The sequence below is a fragment of the Nomascus leucogenys genome, chromosome 18, assembly GCF_006542625.1.
Source record: "Nomascus leucogenys isolate Asia chromosome 18, Asia_NLE_v1, whole genome shotgun sequence".
Taxonomy (NCBI): domain Eukaryota; kingdom Metazoa; phylum Chordata; class Mammalia; order Primates; family Hylobatidae; genus Nomascus; species Nomascus leucogenys.
The window spans coordinates 25151652-25173999 of NC_044398.1; the positions used below are offsets into that span (position 1 = coordinate 25151652).

Consider the following 22348-nt stretch of genomic DNA (forward strand, 5'->3'; position numbering starts at 1 on the left):
CCCTGGCTACAGAGTCCACGCTGCAACTGCCCTCCCCACCCCAGGGCAGAAAGCAGAGGAGGCAGCCATCAAGGACTGGCTCTGAGCTAGAGGGCAGCAGAACCCCCAGGAGGCCTTGCCAAGGGCAGGAAGGAGGTCTCGGGCCTCTCAGCAGGAGTTTATTGTCCTGGGAGGAAGGTAGGATGGCTGGAGCTTAGGAAAGAGCTAGGGGTGTGGATGAGGAGCAGGGAAAGATTCTCTTTCTGGTAGCCTCTCCACCCTCCCCATCTCAAGGCCTTTGCCACCAATATCCCCCTTGGGCCCCTAACATCTTCCCTGGTATCCAGTGGAGCTCTACTGCCATCTTCATTCCCTTGTAGACACAGGGCCTCTCATCTCCATGCACTCAGCACCGGGGGGATGGATGTGACCGCCCTGTCCCTTCCTCACTCACACACTCCTCTGGAGGTTAATAAAGTGGCTACAAGCCAGGGCTGCTGGTCAGACCTGGCTCTGCCCCTGTGCTGGTTACCCATTGATGTGTAACAAACTACCCCAAAACTTAGTGACTCCAAACAAGAGCATTTTCTGATATCTCATTTTAGGTCAGTAATTCAGGAGGGTTCAGTAAACAATTTTGCTGTTCCATGTGGCATTGACAGAGGTCACTCTGTGGTATTTTGCTGGCAGATGTGCTGGTCTGGAGTGACCAAGAAAGGGTCACTCAAATGTCTAGTGTCTGGGCTCAGTGAGGCTGTCAACCAGTTGGCCTACCCATGACCACTCCAGCATGGCAGAGTGGGGCGCAGGGCGACTTCTACAGGGTGGCTTAGGATTCCCAGAGAGCACATTCCAAGTGACCCGGGCAGAAGATGCAAAGTGTCTTATGACAGCCTCAGAAGCCCCAGAATGCTGCTTCTGCTGCATTCTCCTGGCCAGCAAGTCACTAAGGCCAATCCAGAATGGAGGCTCACAAAGTGTTTAAGAATACAGGTTCACTGACTGAGTTGGTAGTATGATTCTACCCTGCTAGCTAAGCAACCTGAGAAGGTTTTCTTAAGCTCTTTAAGCCTCAGTTTTCTTATCTGTAAAATGGGAATAACAACAATATCTACCTCTTAGGGTTTATGAGAGTTTAATTATATATACATATATATAATTTCTAAATTAATACAAATGTAAAAATTATAAATTATACGTATGTGTATGTATATATTTTGTTTTTTTTTTGGCATTTAGTTTTTATTTCATAATCATCAACTTAACTCTGCAATCCAGCTGGGCATGGAAGGGAACAAGGAAAACATGGCACCCAAAGGGAACTGCAGCGAGAGCACTAAGATTCTAAGATACTGCGAGCAAATCGGGTGGAAGGGTGCTCTCTGAGTTACAGAAGGAATGGTCTGGAGGTTAAGATAAAACACAAGTCAAACTTATTAGAGTTGTCCACAGTCAGCAATGGTGATCTTCTTGCTGGTCTTGCCATTCCTGGACCCTCCATGGCCTCCACAATATTCATGCCTTCTTTCGCCTTGCCAAAGACCACATGCTTGCCATCCAACTACTCAGTCTTGGCAATGCAGATGAAAAACTGGGAACCGTTTGTGCTGGGCCCAGCATTTGCCATGGACAAGATGCCAGGATCTGTATGCTTTAGGATGAAGTTCTCGTCATCAAATTTGTCCCAGTAGATGGACTTGCCACCAGTGCCATTACGGCGTGTGAAGTCACCACCCTGACACATAAACCCTGGAATAATTCTGTGAAAGCAGGAACCCTTACAACCAAATCCTTTCTCTCCAGTGCTCAGAGCACGAAAGTTTTCTGCTGTCTTTGAAACTTTGTCTGCAAACAGCTCGAAGGAGACACAGCCTAAGGGCTCGCGGCGATGTCAAAGAACACTGTGGGGTTAACCATGGCTGATAGTACAGGGCTCCTGGCAGTGGCGGTGGGGTCCACAAAGCCTATTTTTGTTTTTTTTAATGCCCGCTGTAGAAAGCTCATGATCATCAATATCTGCAGTTTCCTCTTCTTCTTGGGCACCACCCTAGACTATTTCCTGGCTTCCCCTGCAGTTAGGTGTGGCCATGTGACTGGTTCTGGCCCATGGAACTTGAGGGGCATTCATTCCTCCATGCTTACTCTCCTGGCCCTCCATCAACCTGTGTTGTGAATAAAAAATAAAGCATGGCCTGGCCAGGTGTGGTGGCTCATGCCTGTCATCCCAGCACTTTGGGAGGCCAAGGCAGGAGGATCGCTTGAGCCCAGGAGTTTGGGAACAGAGTGGTAACATAGGGAGACCCCATCTCTACAAAAAATCAGCTGGGCGTGGTGGCTGCATGTGCCTGTGGTCCCAACTACTTGGGAGCTGAGGTGGGAGGACCCCTTGAGCCCAGAAAGTTGAGGCTGCAGTGAGCTGTGATCGTACCACTGCACTCCAGCCTGGGCAACAGAGTGAGTCGCTATCTCAAAAATAAAAATATCAATCAATAAATAAAGTGTTGATGAGTTTAGGTCACTCAGGTTTTGGGGCTGTCAGAGTCATTGGCTTAGCCTGACTGACTAAGGCACAGGTAGATAATAAAGTTCTCAATCAATACTAGCTGCTGTTCTGGCCTAATCTCCCTGGGCCCGTGTTCTCATCCATAAAATGGTGTTCACACGACCCACCCTACAGGTTTGTGAGGAGTGAAAGAAATGATGGAGAGTATGACTCACTGGCTTAGCTTCTCTTCAACACGGTTACTTTATCTAAATACTACCAACTGAGTCATCATTATCTTTTTTCTTAAGCAAGATTATTTGTAATATAGCCTCTTTAAAGTTTTATTTGTATTTATTTATTTTTTGGAGACAGAGTCTCGCTCTATCACCCAGGCTGGAGTACAGTGGCGCAATCTTGGCTCACTGCAGCCTTTGCCTCCCAGGTTCAAGTGATTCTTGTGTCTCAGCCTCCCGAGTAGCTGGAACTACAGATATGTGCCACCACACCCCGCTAATTTTTGTATTTTTAGTAGAGATAGAGTTTCACCGTGTTGGCCAGCTGGTCTCCAACTCTTGACCTCAAGTGATCCACCTGCCTCGGCCTCCCAAAGTGCTGGGATTACAGGCGTGAGCCACTGCGCCCAGCCCAGAATACTTCCTAAAATCCATTTGACTTGATGGTTTCCAAACCTAAATACAGAGTAGGATGTTCCTAATTTAGAAGTTAGTAGATTTAATTATTTTTAATTTTTAAAGTGATGAAATATTTTTTAAAATATAAAAAATCATATAATAAACACCTATATTCCCACAACTCCATAAATATGGTCAAATCTTAACATTTTGCTGTATTTGATACGTGATTTTTTTTTTTCTTTTTTAGAGACAGGGTCCCACTCTGTCGCCCAGGCTGGACTGCAGTGGTGCAGTCACAGCTTGGCTCACTGTAGCCTATAGCTCCTGGGCTCTGATTCGTGTGTTTTCAAAAGACATAAAACATTATGGATGAAATTTGAAAAAAAAAATTATGTATCTAAAGAACTTGGCACAGTGCCCGGCATATGCAAAGCAGTTGGTAATTGTCAGCTATTTTTTTATTTTTGAAATAATTTTAGATTTACAGCAAATTTACAAAGCTAGCAGAGACATTTGTTGTATATCCACTCAGCTTTCTCTGATGTTAGCTTCTTACATAACCTTGCTACCTTTATCAAATAAATTAATATTACTATAACACTATTAACTAAACCACAAACTTTATTCAGATTTCAACAGTTTTTCCACTTATGTCCTTTTTCTGTTCCAGGATCCAATCCAAGTCCAGGTGCAGTGGCTCACTCCCGTAATCTCAGCACTTTGGGAGGCTGAGGCAGGCAGATCATTTGAGGTCAGGAGTTCGAGACCAGCCTGACCAACATGGTGAAACCCTGTCTCTACTAAAAAATAATAAATAAATAATAAATAAATAAATAATATGCTGGGCGCAGTGGCTCACACCTGTAATCCCAGCATGTTGGGAGGCTGAGGTGGGCGGATCACCTGAGGTCAGGAGTTCAAGACCAGCCTGGCCAACATAGTGAAACCCTGTTCCTACTAAAAATACAAAAAATAGCCAGGCATGATGGCAGGCGCCTGTAATCCCAGCTACTCGGAAGGCTGAGGCAGGAGAATCACTTGAACCTGGGAGGCAGAGGTTGCAGTGAGCCTAGATTGTGCCACTGTACTCCACTCTGGGCGACAGAGCAAGACTCTGTCTCAAAACAAAAAGCAAACAAAAAAAACCCCAGGATCCAATCCAGGATACCACGTTGCCTTTAAGTCAGCTAATTTTTACTCATTCATCCATTCGTTCAGTGCACTGAGAATGCTGCCAGCTTTCAGTCCAAGACTGGAGCCCCAGCACTATGTGCTGTGACGATGATTGATCACAGCTATCATTTATTTATGTATTTTATTATTTTTATAAGTGACATGGGGTCTTGCCATGTTGCCCAAGCTGGTCTCGAACTCTTGGGCTCAGGCGATCCTCCTGCCTCGGCCTCCCAAAGTGCTGGGATTACAGGCATGAAGCACTGCACCCAGCCGCAGCTACCATTTCTGGGAACTCACCACATATTGTGCAAAGCACTTTCTATATGCCCCACTTAACCCTTACAGCAATCCTATGTGGTGGCTGTCATTAATCCCTTGTTATGGATAGAGAAACTGAGGTATGGAGAGATTAACTGAGGTCATACAACTGACAAGGGGCAGAAGTAGGATTTGAACCCAAAGAGTCTGGCTCCAAAGTGGTGCTCCTCACAATACGCCACTTCTTTCACAAGGCTGCTCTATAGAAGAGGAAGATATGTTATTACAGGCTTCCCTGGGTGAGTGTGGCAGGCAGGAAGGCATCCCAGAGGAGGTACCAGCCTGGAGCTTGGCCTCGATTTCCTCAGTACTTGGGGAATGTTTGGCTTCCCCTCCACCTGCCTCCTCATGGCTTCCTTCAGTCTCCCCCTGCAGCCCCAGATTCTGCACCCAATCCACAGAGCCCCAAGAAGGTGACCTCCTGGAACCCAAGCCCCAGGCCCAGAGTGTGGCTCTGTCCCAGCCTCAGTGCATCCACCCCAGCCAGCAGGGGCAGGCTGCCCATACTCAGATGGGGATGACTGGCTTCTGGCGTCTATCTTGGGTCCCACTGATGGTGCATGAGCAAGAAACAGCAATAAGCATTGAGTTGTCAGTTGGAAGAGGGATCCAAGGGAATTGGGAATGGGCAGGTGGGGCTACTGAGCTGAGACTGGGTTTGTCTGCTCCAGAGAATCATAGACTCCATCCACCCCAGGATGAATTGAGAACAGTCTTCCATTCCTAGGGTGGGGAGCCCAGGAGTGTTTGCACCTGCCAGGAGGGGGCTGGGCCCTGTGACTAAGCTGGACAGGGCAGCACCACCCCTCCCGCCATCCTCCACCTAAGACATATGTATATCCTCTGTAAAAGACCCAGAGAGCACCTGAGGCAGCCAACAGCAATGTGGGATTGGGACCAAGTGTTGCAGAGAACTGGGAGAGCAGAAACACTGCAGGAGAGAGGAGGCAGAGGATGGAACTCTGAGAAACCTTGATATCGAAGGGCCAGCCAAAGGAGGCAAGGGGCCAGGCACAGTGGCTCACACCTGTAATCCCAGCACTTTGGAAGACTGAAGCAGGAGAATCACTTGAGCCCAGGAGTTCAAGAGCAACCTGGACAACATAGTGAGACCTCATCTCTACAAAAAAATTTAAAAATTAACTGGGTGTGGTGGCTCACGCCTGTGGTCCCAGCTACTTGGGAGGCTGAGATGAAAGGATTGCTCGAGCTGGGGTGTGGAAATCAAGACTGCAGTGAGCTGACTGCACCACTGCACTCCAGCCTGGGCCACAGAGTGAGACCCTGTCTCAAAACAACCAGAAACCCCAAACACACACACAAACAAACAGAGGAGGGAAGACCTCACTAAGAGCAGCCAGAGAGGTAGAGGAAAGCTGCCCATTTAAACCCCATAAATACCTTGGGTTTTTATGATGTATTTTACAGGTGAGGAACCTGGGACGGGGGCCTTTCTTTATTTTATTTTATGTTGTGCTAAGCTAAGAACTGAAAAACTCAGAGCTGTTTTGTTCCATCATATAACTGTCCTTTGCCTAGTATTTCTGGTATGTCTCCTTCCCAACCACATCATCCTCTTGTTTAATGCTTTAATTTGTTAGGTGTCTAATTTTAAGCAGTCCATTTGAAAGCAGAGTGCCAATGAAAAGACTGACGGGTTTCAAGAGATGCTACTAGTGGACAGTAAATTTTGATATTCAGCCTTGGGTAGGATGGGCATGGAGAGAATGGTGATGCATTGAACTTGGGTCTTTATCAGACAACCTAACTCTTGGGTGAGGGTACGAGGAGGACAAGATGAGGATGAGGTTTTCTAATCCTCACACTTGTACCCCCAAACCTTCCTCCTGCACCAAGGCAGATATCACGAATTATTCCCACCTGTACTCCTCCCCAAGGCTGCCATCCCACTGAATAAGAGTTGGCAAGCCATCTGGAACCTTGTGACCATCCCGAGAGTAAGCCATTGCCCCACAGACCACCAAAAGATCACCTGTCTTTATGACGATGAATATTTTATTATAGAGATGGACTGAACTCACTTTTGCATAAAGAATCACTGGATTGGGTCAGGAAAATCCACCTGCTAAGAGGTCATCACCCAGCTATCCCTGCCTCTGCCTCAGCCCCCACTTGCTGTTTACATCTCAGGGTCACTAGAAACAGCAGAGCCTGCTGCTCCCAGGGCCAGGCTGGTGGGGTTGGGCCAAGGGTCAGGGATCCTGGCCGCCTGCCAGATCAGAACCGCCCCGTCTCCCGCCCCAGTCGGTTGTCCAGAACCTGGAGCTGCCGGAGGAAGCCTGAGTTAGGGCAGATATTGCGGTGGGCCTGCACCGTCTGGATGGCCTCTACCAGCGTCATGTTCTCGTAGATCATGAGGAAGGCCAGGACAAGTGTGGCAGAGCGGCTTACCCCCATGGCACAGTGTACCAGCACGCGGCCTGTAGGGAGAACCAACTTAGCATCAGCTACGTGCCCTGGAACCACCCACCTCTTTGGGAAGAAGAGACACCCATGGCCATCCTCTACAGTATCCTGGAATACTGACACTGTCTACTCTGTCAAATGGGGCAACTGAAGCCCAAGGAGAGGAGGCTGGCTCAAAGTCACAGAGCAAGTCAGAGGCAGGGTTTAGGTTAGCAGCCGGGATTTCGTTCTTCCAGTCCAGGTGCTTCCTCAGGCATCTTTTGCAACTCTGGGCCAGGGGAAGGGGGTTTACTGAATTCCTGAGGTCCCTGGGTTTGCATCAGATTATAGGGGGTGTCCACCTACCTCCCTTTCCCCTGAGTTCTGCCCTCTGGCCTGCCCCTGCAGCTCTATGCCAAGGCCTCATCTTAGAGGAGCCCGCTCAAGAGCTTCGCTGGGTCCTATACCTTCTGTCCAGTGCCTGGCCTCTTATGGAGGGATGCTGATGACCACACTGGATCTTAGTTATGTCTGCGATTGCTAGCCTCCAGGGTGTCCCTGAAGGGGACACTCACTGAATGGTAGTAGCTATTTTCCCCATGGAGTGGGAGGGTTGCTGAAAGGGTTTGTCTCTCTGGACTCCCACCCACCAGTGCTACTGGAATAATGGAGAGTCCTAAAGCACTCTCCACCATGCCTGACCCAGAAGTGCACCTTGGGGAACACTGAGGGCAGCTCGGATGTATCGACCAACAGGCAGAAAGTAGACACTGAGGTCGAAGAAGGGGTTGTCATCCGCCTCGATGCCATAGTACTCCAGGGACATTCCACGGTAGAACTTGGCACCTGTGTCCACCTGGAACTTGCCCGCAGCGGCATTCACAACGTGGGTGATTCCCAGCTGCATCAGCTTGCTCTTGTCCCGGGCTGCGTACCTGGAGGAGAGGGCACAAGGGGTTAGGAGAGTGAAGGTTGATCTCACTGTGGCAGCTCTGGCTGGGTTGAAGTTTGCAAACACCCCCGCCCACCGCCCACCAAGGGTAGAGATAAGAGCCTGCAAATTGGCCCAGGGTGAAGGGGCTCCTCCTGTTGGAGGTTAAGACTCCTTTTCGGGCTGGGTGCAGTGGCTCATGCCTATAATCCCAGCACTTTGGGAGACCGAGGTGGGCAGATCACTTGAGGTCAGGAGTTTGAGACCAGCCTGGCCAACATGGTGACACCCCATCTCTACTAAAAATACAAAAATTAGCCAGGCATGGTGGTGGGCACCTGTAGTCCCAGCTACTCGGAAGACTGAGTCAGGAGAATCACTTAAACCCAGGAGGCAGAGGTTGCAGTGAGCCAAGATTGGGCCACTGCACTCCAGCCTAGGCAACAGAGCTAGACTCCATCTCAAAAAAAACAAAACAAAACAAAACAAAAAAAGACTCCTTTTCAGGCCAGGCACTGTGGCTCATGCCTATAATCCCAACACTTTGGGAGACCAAGGCGGGAGGATTGATTGAGCTCAGGGTTAGAGACCAGCCTGGGCAACATGACAAAACCTTATCTCTACAAACAATGCAAAAATTAGCCAGGCATGGTGGCATATGCCAGTAGTCCCAGCTACTTCGGAGGCTGAGGTGGGAGAATCACCTGAGCCTGGGAGGTTGAGGCTGCAGTGAGTGGAGATTGCACTACTATACTCCAGCCTGGGTGGCAGAGTGAGACCCCGCCTCAAAAAAAAGAAAAAAAGAAAAATTAGCTAGGTGTGGTGGTGCAAACCTGTATTCCCAGCTACTTGAGAGGCTGAGGCAGGAGAATTGCTGAGCCTAGGAATTTGAGGTTGCAGTGAATGATGATAATCGCTGCACTCCAGCCTAGGCAACAGAGAGAGGCCTTGTCTCTAAATAAATAAATAAAAATTTTAAAATGAAATACTACTAGGATCACTGTTCATAGTAGTCAAAAAGTGGAAACAATTCAAATGTCCATATTCAGTAAAATGGATAAACTGTGGCATAATCATATGATGAAATCTCCAGCAGTGAAAACATGAATGAACTGCAGGTACACATAACAACGTGGGTGACTCACAAATTTGAGCAAATGATCCCAGGCACAAAACACACACAACATGATTCCACTCATATCATTTTAAACAACAGGTGAAACTAACTACACTGTTTAGATATATAGGTGGCAAAACTTTACAGAAAATAATTAATTCAACAGATAGTGATTAACCACAGAGAATAGAAAAGTGATAATGAGAAAGATTCAGTAGGGTTTTCTGGGAGACAAGTAATATCCTTTTTCTTCACTGGGTGATGAAGCTGTTCATACATGCTCTGTGCACATTTCCTTTTTCCTTTGTTTTTCTTTGTTTGAGACAAGAGTTTCACTCTTATTGTCCAGGCTGGAGTGCAGTGGCACGATCTCAGCTCACTGCAACCTCTGTCTCCCGGATTCAAGTGATTCTCCTGCCTCAGCTTCCTGAGTAGCTGTGATTACAGGCATCCACCACCACACCTGGCTAGTTTTTTGTATTTTTAGTAGAGATGAGGTTTCACCATGTTGGCCAGGCTGGTCTCGAACTTCTGACCTCAAGTGATCCACCTGTCTTGGCCTCCCAAAGTGCTGGGATTACAGGCGTGAGCCACCGCACCCAGCCCTGTGCACTTTTCTTATGTGTATTCTAGTTCCACAGTTAAAAGCAGTAATAATATAAAATGAAAGAAACACAGGGAAAGAGACGGTGGGAGGCAAGGGTGCCACCTCTGCCCTGGAGGGCTCTGGGAGAGGCTCATGCCCCCATTCCCGTGTGAACCTCACACCCTTCTGCCACCCCCACTCCTAATGTGGGTCTTACTCACGCATCTCCCAGGAAGAGGCTGGGCCAGACCTCGTCGATATGGTTCAGTGTGGCAGCCTGACGGACCCATAGCAAGCGCTGCAGTGAAGCCAACGTGGGCGGCTGGTAGGGAGATGCCCGGACTGCCCTGTGGATCTTGGGCCTCCGGAGGTCCTGCTTCTGCAGTAAGTCCATCCTGGAACACAGTGGACACCGCAGTGGCTGGAGGCAGGCTCCCAGAGGGTGGATCCAGCTGATGGGGAAGCCCATGGTGCAGTGCCCAGGTGCCACAGGGATGCTGCAGGAGGGGCCTCAGCTATTTCACATGAGGTATTAACAAGCTCAGCTGGGGCTAAGGCCTAGAACCCTTCCCCAGGGAACAAGGGAATCAATCCTTTGTCACTGCTATGGAGCTGGGCAGACCTCTCTCCTGCCCTCTGCTAAGCTGCAGATGTATGAAGCTTTGGCCAAGGGGCCCTTGGAGTTCCCTGTTTGTGGCACTAGTCAGTGCAGATCTCACCCCTAAGTCAGCTTGGACTTTGTAGGGATGAAAGCCCCAGATGGCTGTGGCTCTCAGGGCACCCAGGAAGCCCCCACCACCAACCTAAGCAGCTCATCTCAAGCCCCCTCACCTGCTACTTCCAGTACTCATCCTCAGACCCCCGTCCCCTCCCACTTTCAGGGGCTTGGAGATCAGAGCCCATCTCCAGGTAAGAGGCCAGGACTGTGAACTGGTATTTGTTAGCATCTCCATATGGAATGAGCTAATGCCTCTTATAAGCCTGACTGATGCCCCTGGCTGGGCACAGTGGCTCACACCTGTAATCCCAGCACTTTGGGAGGCTGAGGCAGGCAGATCAACTGAGGTCAGGAGTTCGAGACCAGCCTGGCCAATGTGGCAAAATCCTGTCTCTACCGAAAATACAAAAATTAGCCACGTGTGATGGTCCACTCCTGTAGTCCCAGCTACTAGGGAGGCTGAGGCAGGAGAACCTCTTGAACCTGTGAGGCAGAGGTTGCAGTGAGCCGAGATCACACCACTACACTCCAGCCTGGGCAACAGAGTGAGACTCCATCTCGACAACAACAAAAAGCCTGATGTCTCACTCGTGGGATGTCTGTTCCTATTTTACCCAGGAGGAAGCTGAAGCTCAGAATGTTTTAAAAGTGATGCCCAAAGCCATACGGCTCATGAGTAGCAAGGCTGGGGTTTTAGTCCATCCCCAAGCCTTTCAGTTACCATCTTTGGGGCCTCCAGAGAGTGGTCACTAACCCATCTGTTTCCTCAAGGGAGCCTGGTGCTGCTGAGCCACACACCTGCCTATAGGCCCCGGGTTTTCCTCCTTACCCCCACGACTCAGGCCAGTGCTGGATGTCAGGCCCCACCTGGGTCGTGTAGCTTGTTTCAGGCATCTGCTGGCTGAAGGAGTCAGGGACCCTGCGGAGCTGGATTTTCAGCGGCACCAGAATATGGGCCTGGTGCCGTGTTGGAGAAGGGATCCTGCCTTTGCTAACTGCCCCTGATCCCCTGGACCAGTGACTAGGGAAGGTGCATACTGGGAAGAACATCTTTTCCCTTTGGTAGGCAGTGCCAGGACCAGAAAAAGAAACGGGCACCCAGGAGGCTGCCAGCTTGGCCCGGCTCACCCAGTGGGGGGCTGTCGGGCAAGGCGGAAGTGAAGACCCAGCTGTCCTCCTCATCCCCCACTGTGACCTCTCCAGGCGGCTGAGTGGCCTGCCACCTACCTGGGGCATGGTCTGGGGCTGGGAATGGGGGAGTGGGTGCAGGGGCAGGACTCTGCCTGAGCAGAACAGGGCTAGGCGGGTTCCGCCCAGAACACAAACACTGTGAAGCGGCTAGAATTCCAGGTGCTGGCTGGGGCGCCCATGGGGGTGGGGCCTGAGAGCCGACTGAGGCCTTGTGGACTGCAGTGGGCCCTTCGGTCCCTCTAAGCCCCCAGGCCTCCTCTCTGCTTGGTATCTCTTTGGGATTGAAGACCATTGGTTCTATAACCCCCCATGAAGATGGGAGGCCACCTGAAGAGGTGGGAAGAGAACTTCTGAGGCAGGGAGGAGAGCCTGGCTCCCCCAGGACTCTGCCACAACTCATTCTGTGGCCACAAGCAAGTCTTTGCCCCCATCTGGACCACAGTTTATCTTCCCATGCTAGGGATCCTGGACTTAACTTTCAGGATGCTCTGGGGGTCTGACCCGAGAATGAGAGAGGAGTGTCTGGATGTGCGGTCACTGCAGGGCAGAGGGCAGTGTAGTGTGGTGGAGTCGGGGAAGCCCCCAGGCCCCAGGGGAGTCCAACAGCCACACTGGTCTGGAGCTATCAGGTGGGGCTGCACCACCCCAGGCGGGAGATGGGGCTTTGGGAAGTGGGACAGGCTCCGGGCTCAGGGCCTGTGGAGCTTGGCATGGGGTGAGGCTGCCCCCTGGTGGCCAATGGGTGTCTCACAGCCCAGCCTTGCCAGGGAGCAGGCAGCCAGGCTCCACCCCCAGGAGGCTCCAGAGGGGTCAAGGATTTGCGGGCTGGTAGGCCACAGTGCATGCCTCTGCCTCCGAGGGGACCTAGGCCCAGGTCTGAAGAACGGGGCTCTCTCCTGGACTTAGCGCTATCCCCGGTCAGGCTCCACCTAATGCCTCACTCCCGATGCTCAGGATGTTGCCCCACCTGTCCGTTCTAACCCACTGGGACCCAGCCCATCCCATCAGTCAGAGTCAGGCCCAGCCACCCGCCCAGGGACTCGTCCTTTAAGCCTCAGGCCCTCCCAAGGAAGGGAAGTCGGTGGTTGTGGCAGCTCCGCTGGTTTCTGAGACCCGAGACTTGGTCTTTGGAGGGCCCTGCCTGACACTACCTGCCATGTCTCCTCGTCCCCAGCCAGGTGAAGCACAGGCCCAATGCCCAGCAAGGCCAGGGCCCGGCCGGGCTCCCCTCCCACTCCCTGCAGCCTTCCTTCTCTCCCTGGTCCTGTGCTCCTCCTCACCCCCTTCCTGCCTCCCCCACTCAGCAGAGCAGCTGCCTCTGTAGGCAGGGCTTTTCCTGGCTGCTCCTGTGCTGCTGCTGTTTGCAAGTCCATGCACTTGTTTTCTGTGTTTGCATCTCTCCTCCCTGGGTCACTCCCCCGTTTGCCTCTGTCTCCCATCTTCCCCCAGGAAGCTCATGTGCCTTTGCAGCCTCCCATGACACTGCTCTGTGTGCCCATGACATCAGGCAGAGGCACAGGCTTCCTTGGAGCAGGGGGCAGCTGTTTGCCATCCACCTCTCAGCTGCAGTTTCAGATAGTCCCCTGGACTTTCTTCCTGCCCATCCTTTCTGACTCCACTCCAGGGAGGCCAGACAGGAGTGTGGCCACAGGCCATGTGGGGCTGGAGATCTCAGGGCAGGACCAGTGAGGAGTGTGGGGAGAAGGCCTGCAGAAGGGTGGTGTGTGGCTGCCAGGGGGAACAGCTGGGGGTCTCTGCGCTCAGCCTGCGGGTCTTGGGGAGGGCAGACCTGGGCAGAAATCTCAGGTCTGGTACTTGCAGCTATGTGGTCTTGTCTTCACTGAGCCAGTTTCTTCAGTGGGGCTGCTGTGAGAATTCCATGTAATAATTAATGTAAAGCACCTCCCACAGGGTCTGTCTCATGGTAGATGCCCAATAAATGGCACGTCTTACTATTATTATCACTACTATAATTACTCTTACCCTTTCCAGCCCCAGCCATATCCTATGCAGAGGGTAACTTCCCCATGGGACAGTGAGATTTCTTCTCTCTCTGTATTTCTTGATGTTTCTTTCTCTGTCCAGCAATAATTGTTATATTTCGCACTCATCATGGATGTACTATGTGCCAGACAGAGCTAGGCGCTTACATTTTCTCATTGAATCCTCACAGTGCCTTTATGGAGCAGGTAATATTATCATCCCCATTTTATAGATGAGGAAACCGAGACTCAGAGAGGTTAAGCAACATACCCAGAGTCACACAGCCAATTGATGTGGGAGTCAGGATTCAAGCCCAGGTCTCTCTGACTCTATTATACTTTGTCTGCGCCTTCATCTCTGACCCAGTCGGTTCTCTACCCAACCCAAACCCCACCCCTCCCCACACAGGCACAAGTGTACTGGCCCTCATTACTAAGCATGCTCAGGGACCACACCCTACCCCCCCAAATTAGGGGCACTCACCCACCTGTGGGAGTATCTGGCCTGGGCTGTGCACTTCTCTGACGGGCAGTTTGTGCTGCCGGCTTTCAGCCGCCTGTCTCCGCACACTTGATGCTGTTTCTATTTTTTGATTTGAGTTTAATTATAAAGCATGCTGTCTACTCCCCTCTTCCAGCCTCCCCTGCCACTCCCAACTTGTTCACTGGTTCCATGGCATGGCCAGTGCCAAGCCCAGTCAGGCACCTTTCCCTCCAGGCCCAGGCCTCCGTTCCAGCACTGCTAAGAATCAAGGCAGCTCAGCCCAGGTCTGACTGTGGCATATTGTGTACATGTATGTTGACAGTGGGAGAAGGGGCCAGGCGTGGTAGCTCACACCTATAATCCCAGCACTTTGGGAGACCGAGGCAGGTGGATCACGAGGTCAGGAGATCGAGACCCTCCTGGCTAACATGGTGAAACCCCGTCTCTACTAAAAATACAAAAAAATTAACCGGGCGTGGTGGTGGGCGCCTGTAGTCCCAGCTACTCAGGAGGCTGAGGCAGGAGAATGGCGTGAACCCGGGAGGCAGAGCTTGCAGTGAGCCGAGATCGCGCCACTGCACTCCAGCCTGGGTGACAGGGCGAGACTCCGTCTCAAAAAAAAAGAAAAAAAAAAAAAGATTGTGGGAGAAGGAAGATCAAATAAACCATTTTAAAATGTCCCTTGGCCGGATGCAGTGGCTAACCCCTATAATCCTGACACTTTGGGAGGCTGAGGTGGGAGGATTGCTTGAGCCCAGGAGTTCAAGACCAGTCTAGGCAATATAGCCAGACCCTGTCTCTACTAAAAGTACAAAAAAAATTAGCGAGTTGGGATGGTCGCGGTGGCTCACGCCTGTAATCCTAGCACTTTGGGAAGCCAAGGTGGGCGGATCACCTGAGGTCGGGAGTTCGAGACCAGCCTGACCAACATGGAGATAACCTGTCTCTGCTAAAAATACAAAATTAGCGGGGCATGGTGGCGCATGCCTGTAATCCCAGCTACTCAGGAGCCTGAGGCAGGAGAATCATTTGAACCCAGGAAGCGGGGGTTGCGGTGAGCTGAGATCACACCATTGCACTCCAGCCTTGGCAACGAGCGAAACTCCGTCTCAAAAAAAAAAAAAAAAAAAAATTTAGCTGGTTGTGGTGGCACACACTTGTAGTCCCTTCTACTCGGGAAGCTGAGGTGGGAGAATCACCTGAGCCCCCAAAGTGAAGGCTGCAGTGAGCCCTAATCCCTGACCATGCCATTGCACTCCAGCCTAGGCAACTGGAGTGAGACCCTCTCCCTTGGCCTTCAAGGGTATTATAGAAGAAGGGCAGGAAGTTCAAGCCGGAAGGATGTTCTGTGGAGGAGGACAGTGAAGAGACTAGCCAAAAATCACATGTAAAGTGGTGGCATTGCCAACAGCAGGACCCAGGTCCAGGGGCCCTCAGTTAGGGGCCAAGGCTGATGGGACAGGTCCAGGATAAAGACCTAGAAGACTCAGGCTGAGGGAAGCGGCGCAGGCCCACACACAGACACAGGTGTAGAGCAGGTCTTCAGACAGCCCTGGGCTGCAGGCAGAAGCAGTGTGTCCAGGGCCACTCCCACCCTCTGCCAAGCTCCTCCCCCAACCCAAAAGGCAGGGACACCCAGGCCCCACTGTCCCCTGAGGCCAGAGAGATGGTCTTTAAGGTCTCTCCCCATGCTAACTGTGGTCAGCTGGGACCTTCAATTAGGCCTATTAGAAACCTTCTCTGTCATCCACCGACCTTTGTCATACACCCATACCTTGATACTACTCCCCACTTGTACTCCCAGATGGTGGGAACAGGGCACACCCATGCCTGCAGCCATATCTGCACTGGGTCTCTGAGGTCTGAGCTCCAGGGAGCTAAGGCTCAGCCCCTCCTGGGACTCTCTGAGCCCTGAGGGGAGCTGCTGGAGACAGCTGTGGCCAACAGCTATCACAAATACCTGGAACCCCCTTCCTCTCTCCTCCCCTCCCCACTTTCCCAGGGAACTTGGGGTCCCTGGCCAAGAAGCCTGAGGGCTTGGCTGAGAGGGGAGCCCACTCCCACCTGTGGAGACTGAAGACAGTGGCTGAGAGGGGGTGCAGGCGCCAGGAGGAGCCAGATGGCGTAGCAGGCTCTAGGGCGGACCCCACGCTGGGCTTCCACCATCTTCTGTGTGTCCGCCTGGGCCAGAGCCTCCAGCAGCACCAGCAGGACCAGTGCCAGGGTGGCAAAGTGGCAGAGGCCCATGGCAGGGAGTAAGGACCAGCTCTGGAAGAGAGATGACCTCTGTGTTACAGGCAGGTGAACCAAGGCCCAGGCTGGCTGGGACTTGTTGGGGCAGGGATAAGAGCTGTCACCTAAACCTGCTTCTGGCTTGAGCCCTGTGCATAAGGTCAAGTGAGTGCAGCTGCTGGGAGAGATGAGGAGGTAGATTTGGTATCCATGGTTTAGGGACAGAGATGACCTCTCCCCATGGGCCCCTTATCTTTCAGAGTCCCCGGACCCAGAGCTGCTCTGTACGGCTGCACAGGCTGCACACTGCATAACTCCTGGGGCCTCCAGTTGCACAGTTTGGTGGATGACACCTCCATGAATTGTGCAATGCTATACCCCTGCCTATCCAACTCCCCCAAAGTCGGCTGCCTGATGGGAAAGATGCTGAGGTCAGAGGTCAGGGAGCCTAAGGCCCCAGGCTGAGGGAGAAGGGTGACTGGGCATGCTCCGAGATCTGCTGCTCTGCCAGGTTCCTGGGTCCTGTCTAGAGGAGAGAGAGCAGGCAGAGAATTTGCCATTCCACGGGAAACATGCCCCCTTCAGACCTTCTACCCACAGAGCTCCATGCCACAGCTTGGCCGCAGGCCAATCTCAAGCCCAGCTATAACCCAAAGTTGCTTATCACGCTCACCCCCAAACTCTAAACTTAGCCCCTGATCCTTCCCTAATCCTCCTCCTCAAGATGCTTATCCTCCAGCCAGCATGTGGGAAGGGGTCGATGCTGCTGAAGGGCCTCCCTTCTGCTTGGGCTGGCTATGCCTTCAGAGACAGGAACTGCTCTTAGGGGTGGGAGGCAGGGAGAGAGTCAGGCCCTGCCCTGGGAGGTTTCTGGGAGGAAAAAGCTGCTGCTGTTCCAGCTCCCAAGCATGCCCAGGCCAGTCACCCACCCCTAAATGGCAACCCGTCTGTGGCATGGGGTGGTAGGGACAGCCAAAGACAGGCTTGAGGCGAGACAGGGAAGGAGTTATAGGGGAAGCAGAGGTGGAGGCAGGCCCTGCTGGGTGGGGAGCCACCGTGGAGGCCTGGCCTTAGCTCACTGATGAGAATTAGCTAAGCCTGGAAGGTTTTCTCTGTGGCACTGTACCTGGGGTCCAGACCTAGGGGGAAGGGGATGTGGAGGTTCGGGAGGGTCCAGGCTGGCTGTGCAGATGCCTCAGTGAGATTTAGGGGAGCCCCCACAGGCTTTCAGCTGAGGCAGGACAGGTTGGCCCCAAGACCAGGTAGGAAAGTCTCCCCTCTTCCATTTTTTGCTTTCCACACCCTCGCATCCTAGTCCCCCTCTTCTCTTTGGGGTCTGAAGGATACAGGTGGGATGGGGGAGATGGGTTGGGGGTCCTACAGGAGAATTGCCTAGGCCAGGCCCTTGGGTGAGACCTTGGGTAGGTTAAGGGAACCCAGCAGTTTGGGGAGAGGGCCAGGCCCCCTTTAATCCTCACTCCCAGCCACACACAGCCCTGCCAACCAATCCTGGAAGGCTCCAATCCTATGTCTGCAGCCCAGGCCCTCACCTGGCCTCTTCCTGCCAACCACATCCAGCTTCGCCCCCTGAGGCCTCACCTGGCCCCTCAGCTCTGGCCGGCACCCCGCAGTTGCTGGTCCAGCCTGCACAGCTGGTGCAGGAAGCCTCGGTTGGGGAAGACCCATCGGTGCTGCCTCACGGTGATCACCGCCTGGCGCAGGGACAGCCGCTGGTGCAGCATGAGGTAGGCCAGGACCAGTGTGGCGGAACGGCTCACACCCACCACACAGTGCACCAGGACCTTGGCTGAGGAAGACATCCTGGTGAAAAACCCTGTCCCACACACTGACCCACCCATGGGCTGGGATGGGGACCCAAGTTCCTTTCCTGACCCTGCCTTGGGTGCACTCTGTGATCCTGAGCAAGTCACTCAGCCTTTACGGACCTCAGTTTCCTGATCGGTAAAATGGGTAAATCAACACCTGTCTGCCTACCCTTGGGATGGGGTCCAAATTTCTTTTTTCTTTTCTTTTTTTTTTTTTTTTTTTTAGTAGAGACAAAGTCTCACTATGTTGCCCAGGCTGGTCTTGAACTCCTGAACTTAAGTGATTCTCCCACCTTGGCCTCCCAAACTGTTGGGATTACAGGTGTGAGCCACCGCTCCTGGCCTCCAAACCTTTTTAACATAGCTTGTAAGACCCTTCAAGAGCTGGCCCCCGTTGCCTCATCTCAGATTGTCCCTCCCCACCTTCAGCTCGAGAAACATGGAGGAACTTGCAGTTCCTTGAGGCTGCCATGGTTTCTGACCTCCAGCCTTACCACATGCTATTCCAAATACCTGCAAATCATTTCCCCTGGTCTCGGTCTGACTAACTTCTACTACTCATCCCCCAAGTTTCAGCTGAGACATGGCTTCCTCCACAAGCTTTCTTGACCGCTCAAAGTATTGCTTGAATCACAAAGCAGCTCATCTTTTTTGGATATGACCCATGGATACTTTTGTAGAGGGAAGTCCCCCCATCTTCCTGATCCTCTGGGCTCAGAACCCCCGCCGTGTGCTCCCAGAGCCCTCCACACTGGCCCACTTTTATGAGTAGCTCTCACTATACTATTCACAATTTGGCTGTCTTTCCACCAGTTCCAAGAGGGCAGGGACCCTGCTTCTTACAGTCTGGATTCCCAGTATTTAGCTCAGTGCCAGGCACATAGTGGATACTCAGTAAATAGCTGGTGAATGAATGGATAAATAACAGAAGAATGTCAAAGTGCGTTGGATACTAAAAAGTCATGTGAGCTGTAATCTTGTCATTCCTGTCACATAGATGAGGAAACTGAAGTCCAGAGAGGGACACTGGCTTGCCCAGGGTCACACAGCAAGGGATACAGCTGTCTTCTAGGATGGACACAAAGCCGGGACACCAGCTTCCCTGGGCTCCTATGCTGTATCCTGAGTATTTGAAGATATATTTCTTTTCTAGTTAAAAGTACTTTGGGGGCCAGTTGCGGTGGCTCATGCCTATAATCCCAGCACTTTGGGAGGCCGAGGCAGACAGATCACTTGAGGTTAGGAGTTCGAGACCAGCCTCATCAACATGGTGAAACCCCGTCTCTACTAAAATACAAAAATTAGCCGGGTGTGGTGGTGGATGCCTGTAGTCCCAGCTACTTGGGAGGCTGAGGCACGAGAATTGCTTGAAGTCCGGAGGCAGAGGTTGAACCCAGGAGGTGGAGGAGCAGAGATCGCGCCACTGCACTCCAGCTTGGGTAGCACTGAGACTCTGTCTCAGAAAAAAAAAAAAAAAAAAAAAGGAAGAAAAAAATACTTTGGGGTAGATATCTAGGTACCAAATGGTGCTTTCCCAAAGTTGAGTGTTGCAGAGAAAGAGCTATTCTGCTGTTTGGGAGAAATGGCTTTCAGCCTCAGGGTTGTTCCCAACTCATGGCATGACCTTGTATTCCAGGCCTCAGTTTCCCCATCTGGGAAGGAACAGGGTTCGATAAAATGCTGGAGCACTAAGCAGAGGACTTTTTTTTGGAGTGGGGGGGATGGAGTTTCGCCCTTTTGCCCAGGCTAGAGTGAAGTGGCATGATCTCAGCTCACTGCCACCTCTGCCCCCCATGTTCAAGCAATTCTCCTGCCTCAGCCTCCTGAGTAGCTGAGATTATAGGTGCGTGCCACCATGCCCGGCTAATATTTGTATTTTTAGTAGAAACGAGGTTTCACCATGTTGGCCAGGCTGGTCTTGAACTCCTGACCTCAGGTGATCTACCCACCTTGGCCTCCCAAAGTGCTAGGATTACAAGCCTAAGCCACCGCACCCGGCCTAAGCAGAGGATTTTTTAAAAACAGGGATGGGAGGGCACTGATGACTGAGAGGAAATGAGGCATCCTCCCCATGAATGAGCAAGATGGGATATGGGCTTGGACCCCAAGTCCTACCCCCAGGCGTGTTGAGGGCACGGTGGATGAAGTCAGCCGCAGAGGAGAAGTAGGCACTGATGTCAAAATCAGGGAGGTCGTGGGCTGGCACCCCCAGGTAGCTCACACTGCTGCCGTAGAAGTCAGGGCCGCCCTGACAGTAGAGGCCCCCATGGGCGGCGTTCAGCACGTGGGTGATGCCCAGCTTCCACAGCTCAAAGCGGTTGTTTGCCGTGGCCCTGGGGAGGGCAGGAAGGGCACTTGATGCTGGCCAAGCCATGGGACCAGGAGGGAGGCTTTGCCTGGCCCGCTGCTGCAGAGGTACTGAGCCATTAGGGTCCAAAGAGAGTCCAACCCCAGCAAGCTCCACGTGGGATCTGACTCCACAGCCCCATACCCAGAGCCCCGCACTTTCTGGTGGCAGAGCCGGTGGTGTGTGTGTGTGTCAGGGGATCTTTAGACCCTCTTTGCTTCCTCAGTCAATCTGCCCCTGCCTTGGCCAGGACAGGAAGGAAGGGATTGCTTCAGCCCTGGAACCTGGCTGCACCTCCCTTCTTGCCCCATGTCCTCCCACGCACATCCGTCCTCTACTGGCTACTACCTCATACCTGCTTCTAACCTACAAATGTTTAGAGGCAACACCTTCTCTGATTCACCTTCAGTCAGGCTTCTCCATTGTCTGTATCCAAAGGAGGGAGGCTGGGCCCAGAAACAGGGGGCTCTCTGTCTACCTTATCTCATGCCCCAAATACGATTTCCTAGGCCTCTGCCTCTACCCTTGACAGTTGTCCTGGAAATGTTTCCCGGGACTCCTGGGAGACTCCCTGCTTTCAGGCAGGCGAAGTCCCTTCTCTCCCTGGTGGCCATACCTGGTCACTGCACTGTCCTCAGCACCCCCAGGGGTCCTGGAGAAGGTCCCTGGCCTGGGATGGTCAGAGCAGAGCTATTTCTCCTTGTTTCCACCCTCCTGTGTCTGGTAAAGCGACCAAGAACTGCCTCTCCACGTCCCCACCCCCATATCCCTTGGCCAGCTACCACTCACGCATCTCCTATGAAAAGGTTGGGCCAAACTTCGTCCACGCGGCTGCAAGAAGACTTCCCCGCCCTCAGGAGCTCCTCCAGCTCCAGGATGCTGGGGCAAGGCGTGGCTTTGTCCTCTGCCCCCAGCTCTGGGACAGAGGTCTCAGCCATGGGCCAGCCCGCCCACCCCTCTGCCTCTGCGGTCACTCCTCTCTGCCTCTCCAGTGTCATTTCTTCTTCCCAGAGATTGACAGGGACAGGTGACAGGAGCAAGTGACTCAGCAGGTCACAGGGACCTCCGGAGCAGACAAGACCTTTTCCTGCCCAAGCCTGCCCCCACCCCCAAACTCCATGAGAACACGGAATCAGAGAGACCTCTGCAAGTCAGCTACCACCCTGAACCTCAATTTCTTCATCTGTAAAGTAAGGATAATCACACCTACCTCAGAGAATTTGAGGATTAAATGAAACAAAGGACGTGCTGGGTCTGACACATAGTAGGTGCTTAGAAACATCTGTGGAATTAGTAGATGTAGAGCCCTGCCTAAGGCTATTAGGTTCTGAGGACTGAGTTAAAGTAGAGATCCAGGGTGCAGAGGAGGTGGCTGGTTCCAAGGATGAATGATAGAAAGAACTGAAAGAAGTGTATAGTCTAGGTGGGCCACAAATTGGGTAGGAGCTGGATTGGATGTCTGAATTGTGGAGGTCAGGGACAGTTTTCTGAGTTGTAGAGTCAGAGAAATATGGGTAAGAGACATGGAGAGCTTCCTTTAAAGGGTGCCCCCAAGTTTCATGGGGGGAGGGGGAAGGTGTTTGTTTTTTTTTGTTTTTTGTTTTGTTTTAGACAGGGTCTCACTCTGTCACCCAGGCTGGAGTGCAGTGGCATCATCTTGGCTCACTGCCACTACCACCTCCTGGATTCAAGTGATTCTCCTGCTTTAGCCTCCTGAGTAGCTGGGATTACAGGCATGCGCCACCATGCCACACTAATTTTTGTGTTTTTAGTAGAGACGGGGTTTTGCCGTGTTGGTCTGACTGGTCTTGAACTCCTACCTCAAGTGATCAGCCTGCCTCGGCCTCCCAAAGTACTGGGATTACAGGTGTGAGCCACCATGCCGGGCCAATGGGGGAAAGTTTGAACAATGGTCCTGTAATGAAGATGGCTAAC

At 52.3% G+C, this 22348-nt stretch overlaps 1 protein-coding gene and 1 pseudogene across 8 annotated transcripts; both read right to left on the reverse strand.

The window, feature by feature from the left end:
- Positions 1-1415: 1415 nt before the first annotated feature.
- Positions 1416-1896, reverse strand: LOC100586172 (annotated as a pseudogene).
- A 4691-nt stretch (positions 1897-6587) lies between these two features.
- Positions 6588-21412, reverse strand: DUSP13 (dual specificity phosphatase 13). Of its 8 annotated transcripts, XM_012502895.2 has the most exons (8): positions 21203-21388; positions 20182-20399; positions 17840-18047; positions 16073-16276; positions 14013-14107; positions 9855-10028; positions 7714-7934; positions 6781-7034 (listed from the first exon to the last, which is right to left on the reverse strand). In XM_012502895.2, the coding sequence occupies exons 3-8, from the start codon at positions 17924-17926 to the stop codon at positions 6832-6834; spliced, it is 984 nt and encodes a 327-aa protein (XP_012358349.1). In that variant the 5' UTR covers positions 17927-18047; positions 20182-20399; positions 21203-21388; the 3' UTR covers positions 6781-6831. The 8 variants fall into 8 exon arrangements, with proteins under 8 accessions (XP_003271330.1, XP_030654484.1, XP_003271329.1 ...); XM_003271278.3 differs by lacking the exon at positions 17840-18047 and having other exon boundaries at positions 6592-7034; positions 21203-21406; XM_003271279.3 differs by lacking the exon at positions 17840-18047 and having other exon boundaries at positions 6822-7034; positions 20182-20473; positions 21203-21412.
- Between the last annotated feature and the right edge of the window lie 936 nt (positions 21413-22348).

Bases quoted from the DNA above. Each gene is read 5' to 3' on its own strand.
- DUSP13 (XM_030798624.1), bottom strand. From the start codon at position 11,587: ATGCCCCAGGTAGGTGGCAGGCCACTCAGCCGCCTGGAGAGGTCACAG. The intron at 7,935-9,854 runs GTGAGTAAGACC...CCTCTCCTCCAG, and splicing joins AGCCTCTTCCTGGGAGATGC to GTACGCAGCCCGGGACAAGA. The intron at 7,035-7,713 runs GTGCACTTCTGG...TTCTCCCTACAG, and splicing joins TGCCCTCAGTGTTCCCCAAG to GCCGCGTGCTGGTACACTGT.